At 27.5% G+C, this 17,897-nt stretch overlaps 1 protein-coding gene across 1 annotated transcript; it reads left to right on the top strand.

Annotated features, from left to right (window-relative positions):
• The first annotated feature begins 13,613 nt into the window (after positions 1–13,613).
• On the top strand, positions 13,614–14,482 carry LOC109802200 (brassinosteroid-responsive RING protein 1). The gene has a single exon (XM_020363450.3). The coding sequence runs from the start codon at positions 13,778–13,780 to the stop codon at positions 14,279–14,281; it is 504 nt and encodes a 167-aa protein (XP_020219039.2). The 5' UTR covers positions 13,614–13,777; the 3' UTR covers positions 14,282–14,482.
• Positions 14,483–17,897: the final 3,415 nt, after the last annotated feature.

Raw genomic sequence — 17,897 nt, 5'->3', positions numbered from 1 at the left:
GATAAACTTTTCCAAATATTCTCTTAATGTCACCCATAAATTAAAACTTTAATTGCAGTCCCAAAAAGTAGTTCATGACTTAAGATTGTGGGAAGTGGGAACCTAGGATTTCTCTAAAGTAGATGCACGTTTTGATCTTGCAATTCTCTGTTCTTTTTCAGATTCCTTTTGCTTGGGTTAATAAATCATCCTTAAAGAATATTTTTTTCTTCCGTTGGTGGGTGGGTGTGGGGCCTAAATGACCTATATATAGAAAAGGCAAAATTTTAAGTATCCTCTTAATGTTATACTTACGTTAGTTAAAAAGAAAATTAGTTAAAAACTTTGTATTTGCATATTATGAAAATAATTTATTTAGTAAAAAAATTCATGTTCGACACTTACCATAAAAAAAAAATCATGTTAATTAATAACAGTTAAATTTATCACAAATAAGATTAATCTATGACTTATTTAGTTGAAAATACCAATGGAAGAAAAGTAAAATACTAGTTAAAAATCGTCACTTTGTACCTTGTGTCTAAAGTTGATTTTTTTTTTAAAATAAAAAGAAAAAATAGTTAAAAGATGTAAATAATCAAAACTAGTATAAATAACAATATAATATAAAAAGATCTTAAAATTTCTTTATGTGTGAAACTCTCCGGTGAAAGGAATCAATTAGGGTCTTCTAGAATGCATTCTTTTATATTTAGGATTTAACCTTTAGAAAATATGCTTGAAAGAAAATACTTTATTGAAATCAAGAAATCTAACCTATTTAGTTGATTAAGATATCTAAATTGCTGTAGACCAATCTTTTTGCTTTCGTGTTCGATTCTTATGAATAAATAATAATAATAAAATTGTACGTATATTTTGCCTTTATGGTATGTTTAGATGAGAAATTGTACAAATTCAAAGAATTTTAAATTCTTGGTATTTAAATTACTTTGATTTCAATTTCTATCATTCTTAAAATATTTTGTTTAGTTAAGTCAATTCAAATTTCTCAAATTTTAAATTGTTGGGTTAAATATGATAATTTGATTCTACCATGATAAAATTAATTTTAAAAATATATTTATATGTTGAGATTTTTAAATTAAATTTTATAAAAATAAATATTAGCTAATTTTTAAATATTTATAATAATTTTAAAAATTAATATTAAATAATATTTAATAATTTTAAAAATATTTATGAATATTAAATAATTAAAAACATGAAGAGATAAGAGATAAGATAAAATATATAAGTGAAATAAGAAAAAAATATATGAGGAATTTGAAATTCTTATATTTTTTGGAGAATTTGAAATTCTACTATTTCAAGGAATTTCACAAATGCTTGAATTTTAAATTCCTTATAAATTCTTCATCCAAACAAGGTATTTCACCTCAAAGAATTTGAAATTCTTCAAATAAATGAATTACTCCATTTAAATTCTTCATCCAAACACACTATTAAAGTATGATGAAATACTCCACACTCAAACCATGACAATGGATCCTACCTAGTGTGGTTTAACTGGAGTTAGGAAAAATGCCACCGATCTAGATCAAGAGTATATATATTTTCAACATTAAATCAACAATGCAATAAATGTTCTTTGTATTTTTTCAGCCTATTAGAAAATATTGCCATCGAAAGTCAATGCAAGATAAAGACATCAAAACGTGAAATATTATCTAATCAGACCTACCTTCAGGTGTCTGAGCTAGGAAAGTGTTAATTAAGAATATACAGTACTAGTTTTCTACTTTCGTGGGCATTCAACAAACTTTAATTTACTTTTCTAGAAAAAAAAAAAAAGAACAAATATACAATAGTGGAATAAAGAAACAAAAAATAGTATTGTAATAAAAATAAATATTTCATATTAAAATTATAAAACTTATTTTGTGCTGGTCTTTAAAATATTCTGTTATATTTTTTTTTTGTAAAAATTACAATGACATTAATGTATTTTTTTTTACTATGTTCATTTCATTTATCATAATTCTATCACGATAAAAGTTAAATATTTAGCTCAGTCGAATAGTACGTGTAAATTATTATATTTGAAATTTCTGTGTATCTTTATTGAAAAAAAATGTTTATAATGTGGTCCATTTTACTAATTAGATTGAATAGCCACTGCTATCTCTTCTGCATGCAATGGTTAATTGTATGTGGACAGAAAACACCATCGAGTATCGAAGAATAATTAAAGGTTTGGGAAACCAAATTAGATTTAGGGTTAGGGTGCAGCGAAGAACGCAAACGTTCCGTACGAAACAGACGCGAGAACGAGTAATAATGTCATGAGGTTGATCCTTGATGATCTGAACGACAACGTGTATTATCTGTACTGTAATGCTTAAAATGTTCAAGACTGAATTTGATAGCAGATTTGAGGAGTTTATACATTCATTTGATTAGTTTATTAGTTACTTTTATTATTACAACAACTTCCATTAACTTGTAATTTATTTTTATAAATTAATTGAAGTACCCTACAGTTTATAATTTCTTAACTATTTTTAATTTTTTTTATCGTAATTAGTTTACTTAAAAAATTAATTTAAAAATTGTTTTACGTACATATTATTTTCTTTTTTTATTGTTAAATAAATAAATATGTTTTTATATATATATATATATTCAATCAGCTAATTTACCGACTTCTAACTTATATATGGTTTTAGCTAATAAGTTGTTAATCAATTTTTAAGATAATTTTATCTAACACACCTTATATCACTTTATTATATTACAAAAAAAGTTTGGTATAGCTAGTAAATAGTTAGATCTCTATAAATGTGTTGAACATATTTATTCTCGGAATGAAATATACTTTTGACAAGCACTAAAAAAATACTTTTGTGTAAAAAAGAAAACTTCAATGCTCCTAGACTGTGAAGTGTTTTTTGTTTAATTTTTCTCTTACATAAAAAATTGTTGAATGTATAATTTTAGTCAACCAAGATATTTCTCAATAGAAAATCAAGGATTAATTCTTTGATATTCTAAAATTCATTTAAAAGAAATTGATTTTTTGTAATAAATTTCTATTATATTTATAGATTAATTAAGCTTTGAATTATTTATTTAGGAGACAGATTATTTGTTAACTATGGGCTTGTTTGAATTTAGAAGTTTTTTTAGAGTTCTTTTTAAAAAATAAAATATATTTCTTAATAGAAAAGTTCTCAAAAAGTCTTTCCGAATTTATATCCAAACAGATTATGTTACACCTATAAGAAAGACATGTCAATTGATCACACTTTATATGAATTTAGAACATTAATTTTAAATTACTTATTTGTTGAAGACCTGATTGAGTGTACCTTTATTAATTCTTTGTATGTTGTTAAAACTCTTGCAACTGAGAAATCTTTTGCTTGATTACATGTTCCAATATTCTAAGGTTTTTAATGAGACAAACCTAAAGAACAATTGTTTATTATCATGATGGCAAAGAGGACTTAGTCACGCTATTTAATTAACCCTAAGACCTCCCATCACGAGCCTTGAGATTAAGCCTACATTGTTTTTCATACAAATAAGAATTAGGTGCCCAATGCCTGTTATATTTGATCACATTATTAGTGATCTTAAGTATCATTAGATGAATCATAATATTGACCCATTTTTTGACAACAAAATTAACAATTGATTGTAGTCCACACAAATTTTTAGAAAATTTCAACATTCTCCCACTTAAGCAAAATCATTATATAGTTCATGACTTTGAAAAGTATTTGAAAATGAATCTTAGGCTAATAACTCACTATGGCCACAAAATATATAATCCCAAGATACAACATATAATTAAGACTCCATCCAACAAAAACTATGCCAAATTGAATCATAGGCGCAACTACATTCCTTATTGATGCAACACCTTCCATGATTAAAAATATTATTGACTCTACTGACTAGTCATCAATGTGGAGTGTAGCAAGAAAATGACATGTCAATGTGATCAAGTAGCCACACTATCATTTTCTTCATCAATTGTCAATTTCTCTCCAATGCCTAAAAGCCAAATAATTTACATGATTTACCATCATGCCTCAACTCCAAAGTATCGTTGACTATGGGCATAATAGTCCTTATGACATCAAACCTTAAAAATAAACATGTCTCAACTCTAACGTAGGGTCGACCACCAACATAGAGGTCCTAATAATACCAAGCTCCAATATGGTGTCAACTATCGGCATAATGGTACTAATGACATTAAGCTTAAAATATCATGTCTCAACTCCAACTATGTCAACCATTGACATAGTGGTCCCATCAACATCGAGCTTAAATGCATCAACTCCAACATAGATTCCACAATCGACATAGCGATCTTAACATCAAGCTTAAAAAAAATTATGCATCAGCTCCAACATGGTTTCGACCACTAACATAGTGATCCTAATAACATTGATCTTAAAAAAAATTATGTCCTAACTCTAACATAGTGTCGACTATCGGCATAGTGGTCCTAGTGACATCGATCTTAAAAATAATTATGTCTCAGCTCTAACATGGTGACCACTGGCATAACAGTCTTAGTGAGATTGAACTTCAAAAGGAATTATGCATTAACTCCAACATGGTGTCAACCATCTGCATAGTGGTCCTAATGACATTAAGCTTAAAAAGAATTATGTCTCAACTCTAACATGATGTCCATCATCAACATAATGATCCTAATGATACTAAGCTTAAAAGTAATTATGCCCCAACTCCAGCATGGTGTGAACCACTAGCACAACAGTTCCAATGATATCGAGCTTAAAAAAATTTATCACGTTTCATATACATATATGACAAGTATATAATGAAAAAAAAATATATTACATGAAAATGTCACTAGAGATACAAATTCAAAAGATTTATCAATACAAGGAAAGACACACATAACTCATACTCCCACTAACCAAACACATCATAATAATTCATATTTCCGATGTTCTCATCACGTCATTCACCAACCAAATGAATGAGTAGCATGTCCCAAGAGTATCCATGTGACACTACATTTATCATAAAACTTTTTTAAGGTAAAAAATAAATATCTTACAAGTAATTCAAATATTGATTCCAAGAGCAAGCAAACATCTCCCACTAATTTCACAATTACTTAAAATAAATATTATCATGAAAATTCCCTTAGAATTGTGCTTCACAAAATATGATTCCTTCAAAAGTACAAAAACATATGTATTATATATCCTCCCACTAAAAACTAATAAGGTCATAATATGGTATTAATGAGCTTAGCATAATAGTACATTCACCTCTGGGTAGAATGCACAAACTAAGGTCACAATCTCAATCAAAACCTCAAATGGGTTAATCCATGAGCATAAAATGAGTTCAGAAAATTGTCCCATTTGGTTAGACAAAGCCCCAACACACTATGTTCTCCAAGAACATCATCCTAGAAATACATAGTTAAGATAAAACATGAATGCATCATAATATATTATAAGACAAGATATAACTTAAAAGAGAAATTAGTTAACATCATGAGGCCAATATAATAGCACATTCACCTTTGGGAAGAATGCACAAACTAAGATGACAACCTCTATCAAAACCTTAGATGGATTAATTCATGAGCACACACTAAACTCAAAAAAAAATCCCCCTTTGGACAGAGAAACCCTTAGCTTAATCTTTTCTCCAATTACCTCATCTCACAAATATACAGTTAAGACAAAATAAGAATGCATCGGAATGTATCACAAGACAAGAACAAGCTATTATTGTGAGACCAACATCATAGTACACTCACCTTTGAGTGAAATGCACAAATAAGGTCACAACCTCAGTCAAAACCATAGGCACGCAATAAGTTAAAAAAAATGTCTCCCTTAAGCAAATAAATCCTTTAACCCAGTGCATTCTCCACTAACTCCATCCATTTTTAACTTTTAACCTAAACATACAATCACCATCTTTGGGCAGGTAATCACATGTAAAGATCAAAAGAATTTCTCAAAATTAGAAAAAAATTGTATGGATTAATACAAGCAATCCCACTTTGGCAGTAACGACTTATAACACCCATGACAAGCGATCTCACTCTAGCTCATCCTAATTGTTCTTTAACTTATCTCTTCAAGTAATTACCTAACTATTATTTAAACACAAAGTCTTTCTACGCTTTATTAACCAATTATTCTTTTACAGTCAAGCTTCTTCTAGCTTAAAGTAATAACACAAAGTTAAAGCTAGGAAACCATTTTGTTGTTTCATTTTACTATCAAGATGTGATACAACTATTTTAAGTACAAGGCTTTTTACAGAAAGAATGAATAAGAATTTTACAATTGATGGTTCCCCCATTCTTTATGAATCTTTAAGCTTCTTTATATAGGTGCTTCATAAAGATGATCGTTGCAAATCCATTAACATTTCTCACATGATTGCTTCGTTTGTCTTCATTTTTGTTCATGGTGGATAGAAGTATCCTTTGGTGCATTAAATATGGGCATTAAATGTGTTTCATTAAATTGTCACTTCTTATCTTTTCAAGGAAACTACTAATCACTTTTAAAGTACCAAACAAATTAAATAAATTGTTGTGTGTGTCAGTCAGAATTGAATTTTTTTTAGACTTTTGCATGCTTCAAAGGAGTTGCTCGTCTTTTCTCTGATGCAAAGCATATTTGTATTCCTTTTTGTAGTGTGAGTATCAAAGAAGTTTTTTATTCCTTTTGATCTATTAAGAAATATCAAAGACAAATACGATTTGATTATTAGACATCATAAATGACATATGTTAAATGTTTTTACCTTACAAATGAAGTAGTTCATCTTAGAGACCTAATGTCAATATAACCGGCCAATCACCTATCACAGTTCGTCTTATAGTATGATTTGAAAAAAATTTCTCTTGAAAAACGTTCAAGTTTATTATCATTAAAATTTATACCCTAAAAAATTTAAGATCGTTTTTTGATTTAATAAAATTTGATTTACTTTCAACTAAGATTAACATCACATATTTTTCAATTGCAAACGTAACACTATTAATATAATTAATAAGAGATAATTACAGTTCAAATTCACATTTTAAACTCACTAGTATGATGCTAACCAAACAAATTTTTATTGTAATTCAACAAACACCTAAAATTCATTATCAATACCATAAATAATAATATTCGCAACAAAATTGAAAAGGATTAAGGCAACAATGGGTAATAATTGAAATTCAAATATTATTGAAATTAATATAATAAATATCCATTAATTAATTTAGAATATGTGTAATTAACAAAAATACATAATAGCTAAAATTTAATCTTTGCACATAACGAATTGGAGATACGATTGAATTAATTAATTAATCATCCAACAAGAATTACCAGCAATGTGAATGCAATTAACAATTCAAAATAATCCAACACTCATTCATCTTAATCCAATAACGTCATAACAACTCATTAAAAATTAATGAACTTATAATAATTAACAATCAGGTTCTAAAAATATATAAAATAAGCTTTGATATCAAATGTAAGAAAAATATGTTAAACTGATCACACTTTATATGAATTTATAATACTAATTTAATTACACTTACATGTTAAAGACGTGATTGAGAGTACGTTTATAAATTCTTTATGTGTTGTTAAAGTCCTTATAATAGAGAAGTCAAGTCTTCTTTTACCTAATCACTTATTCTAGTATTCCAGAAATTTTAATTGAAACTTAAAAAGCAATTATTTACTATTATGACAATAAATGAGACCTAACCACGATATTTAATTAATTTTAGACACTTTATTTCATCTTAATCTAATAACAATATTGTTAATATATACTTTATCATTTTTTATATTTGACAAAAAAAAATGTTAGGATAATTACTTTTTTATATAAATACAAAGAAATATAAAATATATTGGCTTGGGATCAAATTGGAAAAAGGAAAAAGGAAAAGATTATAAATCATGAAGTTTTTTTTCTTCTTCTTCATAAACATAATTTACATAATATTTTAAAGTTGGTAATTAAAAATTAACTTATAATCACAAAATATGATTTTTATTTATAAAATATTATTTTAATATAAATAAAAATCAAAATTAAAAACATCGAGTCAATCATATCTTAATACAAACCATACAATCACTTCACCAAAAGATTTGCGCCATTTGTATTCGATGGAGGTGCAATTTTCTCTGATCTCCATTCTCCACCAACACCATTCATGGTCCCACGCTCCTAATTTCTTTTCCTTTACTCATCCTTTTGATTCGTTGTTGTAAAGATTCTAGACACTTATAATGACTTTCGTACGTCAAGACCCACCAATCAAGCTCGAATTGACAACTGGTAGACAAAGGAAAACAATATCGTATACGTAATAATAATATATACATTCATCTATTTTATACTATTTTTTTTTATCTCTCTTATTATATTTTATTTTTACCACATTATGCATGTTACCCACTTTCCCTAGACGACACGGATACGTATAACCTAGTAAACTTATTTGAACAAATTTAAACGTTTGACGCGTCGTTGAATTCCGAGTCCACACGTAATCTTTCCTTTAGAACAGTTTTGACTTTGATTTTACACTCTCGGAGTTGCATATTAAAATCATTTGGAAAGAAAACATGCATGTGACATAAACAACGGAATAAAGTAGAGTGAATAAAATGAGAATTCCACGTACACATGCATAAATTCCTATTAGATTTCAGAGAAATATCATTCAACTCAATTAAACTTTGATATGCATTCAAATTTGAAAACTTATTTTCTTTTTAATTTATCCTTCATTAGTTCACACGAACTTCATTTGTTTGACTGTTTTTGTCACAAAATAATTCGGAGAAAATAACATTTCTCTAGCTTTTAATATGAATTGTAAGAGAGGAACATCGAATAGTAATTTTCTATCTTAATACTATTTTTATTGTTGACTAAAATTTATTAAAAATATTAACTTTTGCGAGTCTCGTATTTTTTAATAAGTCTTTATTAATAATGATAATACTGATTAACATTTATAATTTTCAATTAATAATATATATAATATTAGCAAAATATTGTTAAAGAGAATATCGTTAGTATTTCTCTATCAAATAAAATGAACATGATTTTGACAAAATTAATGCATATATTATTTTAAACATATAATTAATTTCGTAATTAAATTATAAGCTTTTCAACTTCTGGACATGAATGACCTTGTGTGAGGTTATTTTAATTTATTTAATAATTTAAAGTTTTTTTTTGTGTATATATATATATATATAATATTAAATGAGAAAATTTTATTTTTCTATAGTTATCTTTTCTTTATTCAAACAAAACTATCTTATGTAAAAATAACTACGACATGTAAAAAAATGATAATGCATGTATATATAGAAACATTTTTTTTCTCTCTTTTTTCCTTTTAGTTACACTAACGGGGTGTTTTGTATATATAGAAACATTTTTTTTTATATTTAAAAATCATGTTTCCTGATAATTATATTTTCTGGGAAACATGTTCAATGAAAATATCATAATTATGTTTGATATGTTTAAAATATTTGTGGAAATTAAAGAGATAATTAATCATAAAAAAATCAATTTTCGTAGGAAATTTGGGATTTTCACCCGTCCCATAAAAAGTTACAGTGAAAAACTTAGTTAAAAAAAAAGTATTAGAAAAGTTAGATTCTTGAAATGAGTTTTAGATGAGTAATTTTATACAGTGACACTCCCTAAAGTTTCATGAGATTTCACTCATCCCCTTATTTTCCTACTCCTATAGTCTTATACGAACTCCTCTTAATTATTTGAAAAATATTATAAGAACACCAAATAATATTCTCTTAATTATTTAAAAAACATCACATTATCCCGAGCGTTGGATAATAAAGATGCTACAAACTACTCCAATAAATTTCGGGAAAGTTAGTATGTATAATATATTTTTTAAAATCCTTATACCAAACATATAAATTCAACATCCCCTAAGAATATTTATTAACGAATACTCAGAAATTAATTTCTTTCATCGAATCTTCACAACGTATTTAAGAAATTCAATTATTTTGTAACTATACTAGATCTCTTTGATGCTTGCATAGTTGCATGCTAATTTTCATCAATATCTTATTGGTTAATAATATTAAAAAAAATTAAAAGCAATACAAAATGTATAGTAAAAATAACTAAAAGCAATAAAGGTATCCGTCATGTATGAGCCTAAATCATTTAAGATATGTTGTGTTTATAAGATTTTACTAAGTGAATTTCTTAGAAGTTTATAAGGGCATCTTCAAATGTTAGTTCGTTATTATAACATATGATTGCTTACATAATATCTACATGTCAAGTTGGGTTCCTTAAAATTAAGCATTGTTGGTTATATAAGCAACGATTGCTTATGATTAAAAAATTGTTTCTTAAAATTAAGCTTTGTTTCTCCAAGCCTCCTCTTGTATGGCCTCTGGTTGGTAGGGGTTAGGAAAAGCTACGATCCAGAGAAGATGAGGGTTTGAAGCAAAGAAAGGGCTTGGGGGGACGGTGTTGTTATTGAGGAAAAAAAGTTGAAACATCGAGAGATTGTGAAAGATGAGAGAAAAATAAATGATTTTGAGAGGTTGAGAGACAAGAGGGAGAAAATGAAACAACTTGGGGGATGCGAATAATGGGAGATCAGGCTAATCAGCTGTTGATAAATTTGGAAGAAGATGAAATTGTGGGGAGGTTGAGAGATTAGAAGAACCAAATGAGGGTCATTAAAATAATTGTATTCATATTTTAATTGAAAAAAATTAGATGTAAATAAAAATAAAAATTATTTATTTAAGAATAGCTTAAAATTATAGGATTAGAGCAAAAAATGTATGAGTTGCTTAAATATAATGTGAAATTAAGAACTGTTTAATAAGAAATAAAGAATTGAAAATGGGTATCAAAATTGATTGATATAAGGAGAAGTGATTTTGTACTCTTTGAATAAAATTTTCAGATTCAAACCCTGATATTAAATATGAAATAATAGACTATATCGAGAGAAAAATAAACACATTGTGTGTACTCACAATTTCTAACAAGCATACTATATATCAATATCATGATTATCTAAAAAATTGACAATGGATCACTTAAATTGTATTCATTAGAAATATTTATCATAAATAATATATAATTAAGAGTTAATGACTTATACACTGTCAGTGTAAAAATTTTTTACACTGACAACCAATATATATCTTTTAATTGTGTCATGTTACTGTTAAAAGTAATTGTGTTTACAGTGACATGACATAATTAAAATATATAATTGGTTGTCAATGTAAAAAAAACTTCACACTGACAGTGTATAGGTGATTAACTCTATAATTAATTACACCTATTTCTTTCAATATAGAGTTTTAGACCGTATTTTGTGATAAATATTCTTTAGTCTCAATTTTCATCAATAAATTTTGGGGAAAAAAACTTAATTCTCTTAAACTTTACTATTTTACAAATAAAAATTATAAACTTTAATTTTATTTCAATTGATCCTTAAATTTTATTCTCATAATAAATAGATATCATGTATGAATTTGTTATAATTGATCCTTAAAATTTACCATTTTATGCAAATAAATACTTGATTTTAATTTCATCTTAATTTAATTTTTTTTTCATTTTTAAATAATCTTTTATATTATATTGAAATTAAACTACTTAAAAAATAACTAAAACAAAAATTAAAATTTATGATGTCCATATATAAATGAGATAAAATTTAAGGACTAAATAAAATAAAGTTTAAGTTTAAGATATCAATTTAAAATAGATAAATACTTTTTTCCCATAATTTTTTTAAGTTTTTATTATATTTTTTAAAGAAAATATTTATTAACCGGAATATGTAGGTAATGACTATTGTAGACCACTAACCACTTTCATAGGTGATTTATGATGTACTGTACTACCTTTGATGAAAAGCATAGTTATTTTATTTTATCTCATTAGATCAAAAAAGAACCTTATCAGTTTATGCGGCTTTAACAACAAATAAAAAGCCTAGAGAGCTAACTATAACCAAAACCACGACTTTAAATTAAAACATGTTTGTCTTAAACGGTATTTTTTTATTATAGGCTCATGATATGAATATAATACATATTCCAGAAAGTGACACAGCACATAATTAAATATATTTATGTTCTTCGTTATCATATCATCGTTCATGCTCTTTACATGTATATTATGATTCTATGGTCGTCCAAAGAGAAGATAATATTTTTTTTTTCTTGTTAATCGGAAGAAGATGAAGGTGAAGATGTTATTAAAACATGTTATTTGTCCACTATGCTTCCTCACTCTTTCTCTGTTGAAGCATGTGAGTATTGTGCAATATTTTAATAACGCACAAGTTCTGCGAAAGAAAGAGTAAACCCATACGCAGTTTAATATATATATTAAGCCAAGACAAAAACTAACCTAGCTAATAATCCTCGTCCTCATTCATCTGTATCATTAAATATGTAAATGAAATCTAGATTGCTGAAAACGAAATGCAAGTTATTTTAAATTTGGATCTTCTCCTAACAGGATTAGATTTTCTTGGTGATGCATGACAAGTGAATATAATCTTTAAAAAAATATAGTTCATAGTAATAAGGTTTCTCTTGGAGTATAAAAGTTGACCCCATACTTCTAAATTTAATTTCTATTTATATTAAAATAATATTTAATCAAAATATAAATTAATTTTTTTATTATTAACTTTGAAATATTGTGTGAATTATGTTTATAGGTAAAAAAATATATATATTTTAAGCTTCATATTTTTTTTTATAAAATATATTCTCTTTTTGACTCGTTAAAACAACTTTATAAGAGTTGAAGGAAAAAATTTCTTCTCACACAATAAAGTTATTCATATGTCGAAGGATCATAAATGGATCAAACCTAGTAATTTCATTACTAGACTTTATATATAAAGTAAAAGTGGAATACTAAATTTAAATACTATAATCCTCCTTATTAAAAAAGGGAAACAAGTTCATGAAAGTTATTAATTGAAACAAATTCTTAAAAGATATTGATTAAAACAAATTGATAAGAATATATAAATCTAAATAATATTATAAAGATTACAAATTTTTAGAATAACTCTTTGAATTTTCACTCACTCATTTTATTTAAACTTTGAATCATTTTTCCAACAAATCATCCCTTAATTAAAATTTTCAAATAACTATAGCTCATCAAAATATTTATCTTCTCGAAACTTCTTATAAGTAGTGAAGAATTTTCTCATTATTTTGCCCTCGCAATATCAAACGTCTTTTCTTGTACACTTTGCATCCCTATTTTGAACCAACATACATGTATCCTTTTGATGTCATCTCCTCTAATGAAATTATATTGGATGCAATAGAAGATACATATTCATATTTTCAAAAGTTTGGATGACACTATTGTATGTTCCCTACCATAACTTTGATGCTACTAAAGGAAAAACTCCTCTCACATGATAAAATTACCTACACATCTAGTAATTTTTTTTGGCTTTATATATACACATCTAAGTACACATCATCCTCCACCTCCACCAACCAACCCCTTAACCGACGCCACTTGCCATTGGTCATTCCCGTTCCCCCTGCGTGACAGGCAGTGAGTGTATCAGTCTCCAACAACCCACAATATATAAGCCCCCACACCTCATCTCTTCACTCACATTTCCTCACACCTCACTCTGCCTCTCAAAAGAAAAGCAAAAAACTCATCTCATCCACTGAAAAAGAAGAAGCGCGTGAAGAAAAACCCCCACGCGCCGACGATGGGTTTCCCCGTAGGGTACCCGGAAGTGCTGGTCCCAAACCTCTTCCTCCACGCGCTCTCCCTCCTCGCCTGCCTCCGCTCCCTCGTCTTCTCCCTCTTCCGCCTGCTCCGCCTCTCCGACCTCCTCGACACCGACGCCGCCTGGCCCGAGCCCCCGCCCCCGCCCTCCCCGCCGCGCGCCCCCACGCTCTCCGCGCTCCTCATCCGGGACCTCCTCCCCGTCGCGCCCTTCGCCGACCTCGCCGACGCCTCCCCTCCTCCGTCGTGCGCCGTGTGCCTTAACGAGTTCCGGGCGGAGGAGGAAATCCGGTGCATGGCGAACTGCAAGCACATATTCCACCGCGCGTGCGTGGACCGTTGGATCGATCACGATCAGAAGACGTGTCCCCTCTGCCGAACGCCCTTCGTCCCGCATCACAAGCTCGATGAGTATAACCACCGATTATGGGCCGCTTCTGGGGTTTCACACTTTTATCACGAGGATTACGCTGCTTCACTCTGAACTTTTTATTTTTATTTTTTTAATTTATATTATTATTATTATTACTACTATATATATATAATACTACTACCTTTTATTGTGGTGGGGGCTACAACTACAACTACAACGCTAGTGTAGTGAAATGTATATACCTGATCAAACAAGAAAATTTTAATTGTATCAATAAAATTAAAGAAAGACAGATTTTTGGCTTCGCATCAATCGCATCCACTTTACTTTTAAATGTTGGATTTTGTTTTCCAAGCCGTTACTTAATTAGGTTTTCTATAATGCATTACTATTATTGTTGTTATTTTTTAAACAATATGATGCATTATCATTGGATATTATGTAAATTGCATGTGTGTGTGTGTTTCAATGAATTGAAATGGTTTTGAACTAACTTTTCTAATTTGTTTCCAGATCAGGTAACTATTGTGTGGATAAATTAACTCACAGGTATTTTGTTTTAGTTAAATAAATGGTGTTGTATTTGAGTTTTAAATATTCAATTATTTTATTTGTCTCGATAAATTAACTTTTATAAATAAATTAAAAAAAAAAGTGGCCTCTTGGTTAAAAAGGGGCGCGGTAGATTTCACTAGTGATTGGTGAAATGAAATTGGGAAATTGGTAATTTTTGTTTTATTAAGTAGTGAGAAGAATTTACTAATAAAGTGGATTAAGTGGTTTTAATCTTAATTATTGAGATATGTGATTAGCAAGATTCTTGTTATGGTATTAGTGATAGTGGCGAAAAGAAGATTTTGGGCCTTAGAAATTTGAGTTCTTTCTAAGAAATATATTAATGCAGCTTGTTTAACTTGAGAAACTAATATGGTAGTTCATTGTTGACTTTGTTGTCTTGTCTATTATTATAGTAGCCGCGGTTTTGTTAATGATAATTGAAACATACATGTTTTTGGGACCAGATCTACTTGTCATCTCTATTCAATTATTTAAGGTGTCCAGATTTATTCAAGAGATTAATTTTTCTAATAAATATTTTTTTATAAACATAAATTAAATTTCTAACAATATATTTAATTTCAAATAATTATTTTATTAATCATATCTTATTTTGTTTGTAGGAATCATTCGTTTTAGTTCTAGATAACTAGGTATCCTTTTAACAATGAATTTTGTTAAAGAGTGCTGTAAATATACCAGATAAATCTTAATAAACTTATATCAATCTTAATTGTTGATTTATCAATAACACTGCGTAACAATCAAAATCTTCTGTTCTTTAAAAAAATCTTCTGTTCATTAACATTGTCCTCCTTAACAACTTCACTCTTGTAATATGCTAAGGAGTTACCGTTGTAAATTTGTAATAGAAATAACTTTCTATGTTTCGTCTGGGATGTGATATGATTGTCCTGCCCCGAAACAGAACTTAATGATTGGTCTCTGTAACACAGTTGCAACCATTAATAGCTTGTTTGGAAAAAGGTTGAAAGAAGCGTAACCCCCATTTCTAGTTTGATACTACTTTGGAAAATGTAATTTGGAATTAATTTTATTGAAAATTTAGTTTAGAGTTATTGAATTTATATTTAAATGTTTTTATTAAAAATTAAGTTAAGAGTTAAAATTTGTATAAAACTTTTGTTTATTGCATTATTTCTAAAAATTTAATTATTGATGTAAAACTAACTAACATGAAAATTTATCTAAAATTAATCATGTTAACTTGAATTTCAACGTGATTCTAAAAATCTAACGTAAAATGAATATGCATTAATATTTAACGATTTCCTTTTACATATCTGAAACAAATAGAAAGTATTTTTTATATTTTCATTATTTTAATTGAAAAAGATATATAAACTTGTATTAAAAATATACGTACTAAGGTGGTTCAAATTAATAAATATTAGCATACGCTAGATTTGTATTTTGGACTCTACATGCGTGAATCTAACAAGTCAAAGAAGGAAAGTAACAAAGTGATGTTTGGACAACCAATACTTTCATTAAAAGAATGACAATGATCGAGAGTGTCTAAACAGTAAGTGGAAAAGAAAAGCCCAAAAAGAAAGTGAGTTCGTATAATCAAACTCTATCATTAATGCAATGAAGTAATGAATATAATATATTTTTTATAATTATGGTATTGTTATAAAATATTTATCATCTGCTAGATACTATGAACACATAAATTGAGTATTCTATGTATTCAAAATCAGAAATTAAAATCCTGATACATGAAGAAGTTGATTAAAATATATAAACAGTTATTACTCGAATAAGAAAAAAAAATATATAAATAGGAAAGTGCATGATAAGTAAATATGAGTGAGATAAAGAAAAAATAAAATAGTAGTGGAAGGTAAGGTAGGTAACATGTGTGCATCATGAACTTGAACAATGGTGACTCTGTGTCTGCACCTGCAGACTTTGGCATATTGGTCAACTAGGTAGCTGTTTTCCACTTGTCCACTACTCATTTCATTGAAATCCTTTTGCTTTCACATATGCATACCAATTCAACAACCAAATATTTTAGTTTAGCTATTAAACTAACACTAATAAGCATTTTGAGGATATAACATTGTCACATTATTTAATGTTGACTTGTTAATATGGGGGGCAACTTGTTCTATGGATTAATAAAAATCACCCCACTACGTATATAGTATGAATGACACACTTTTTTTATTTTTATTTTTATGAAGGGTTGCATTATTTCTTATTTTTATTATTTTCACTTTGAAACTCTCAAAGCAATCTTAGGTCAACTCAGTTTTTTTTAATCTCTTTTTATATTTTTAAATAAAAATACAACGCATTTATATGTAGAATAGTATTGACATTTGAGATATGAATACTGATAATGTTTTGGATTAATTAATTTTTTATATTATTTTTAGAATATTTTGAGTTTTTTAATATAATTTTATCTTTAAGTTTAAATTTTAGAATTAATTTTAAAATGAAAGATTATATTTTTAATATTTTCTAAATTTTAATTTAGATTTCTATTTATTTTCTTATATCTTTTTTACTTTTTAAGTAATAAAAGACTGAGTAGAACACAACTTTAAACTGAAAGAGTAATCCAACAAAATATTAAGTGTTTAGCTCTTATAATATCTCTAATAAATATTTAAAATAATGGTTATAAAATTAGTTTAAGATCTTTAGACAAAATATAATGTATATAATCCTTTTAGTATATCAACATGAATAATAGAGTTATGTTTATTATTCATTCTTTAACTATAAAACCCATGAATCTTTGAATTATAATTTTTTAATATAATTATGTTTTTTTATTTGTGTTTGTGATCATCATTTTAGAATAGAAAAAACTTTTTTTTTATTTATTAAAGTGCCACTAAAACCCAAGGTCGCATTTGTTTTATAGATTAAAACAATTTTTAAAAATATGAGTTTGGAAATGTTGAATTCTAACATTTGTTTCAAGTTTTAAAATATGAGTTTTAAAATACATTGAATCCAAGAAAGAAAATAAGAACAGAAAGTTGAAGTAAATGATGATTTGAAAAGTTATGTGTTAATGAAAAGTTTGTAAAATTTTTAAGTGCCCCAAATATGTCCAGTTGCACCAATAAATAAATGCAAGGAAAAGGATCTCTGAGATTTGGAAGTGGACATAACAACTTCTCGT

The sequence above is a fragment of the Cajanus cajan genome, chromosome 4 (assembly GCF_000230855.2).
Source record: "Cajanus cajan strain Asha chromosome 4, NIPB_CcT2T_4, whole genome shotgun sequence".
Taxonomy (NCBI): Eukaryota; Viridiplantae; Streptophyta; class Magnoliopsida; order Fabales; family Fabaceae; genus Cajanus; species Cajanus cajan.
Note: the sequence above shows the minus strand (reverse complement) of the source record. Positions and strands in the feature narration are given on the sequence as shown.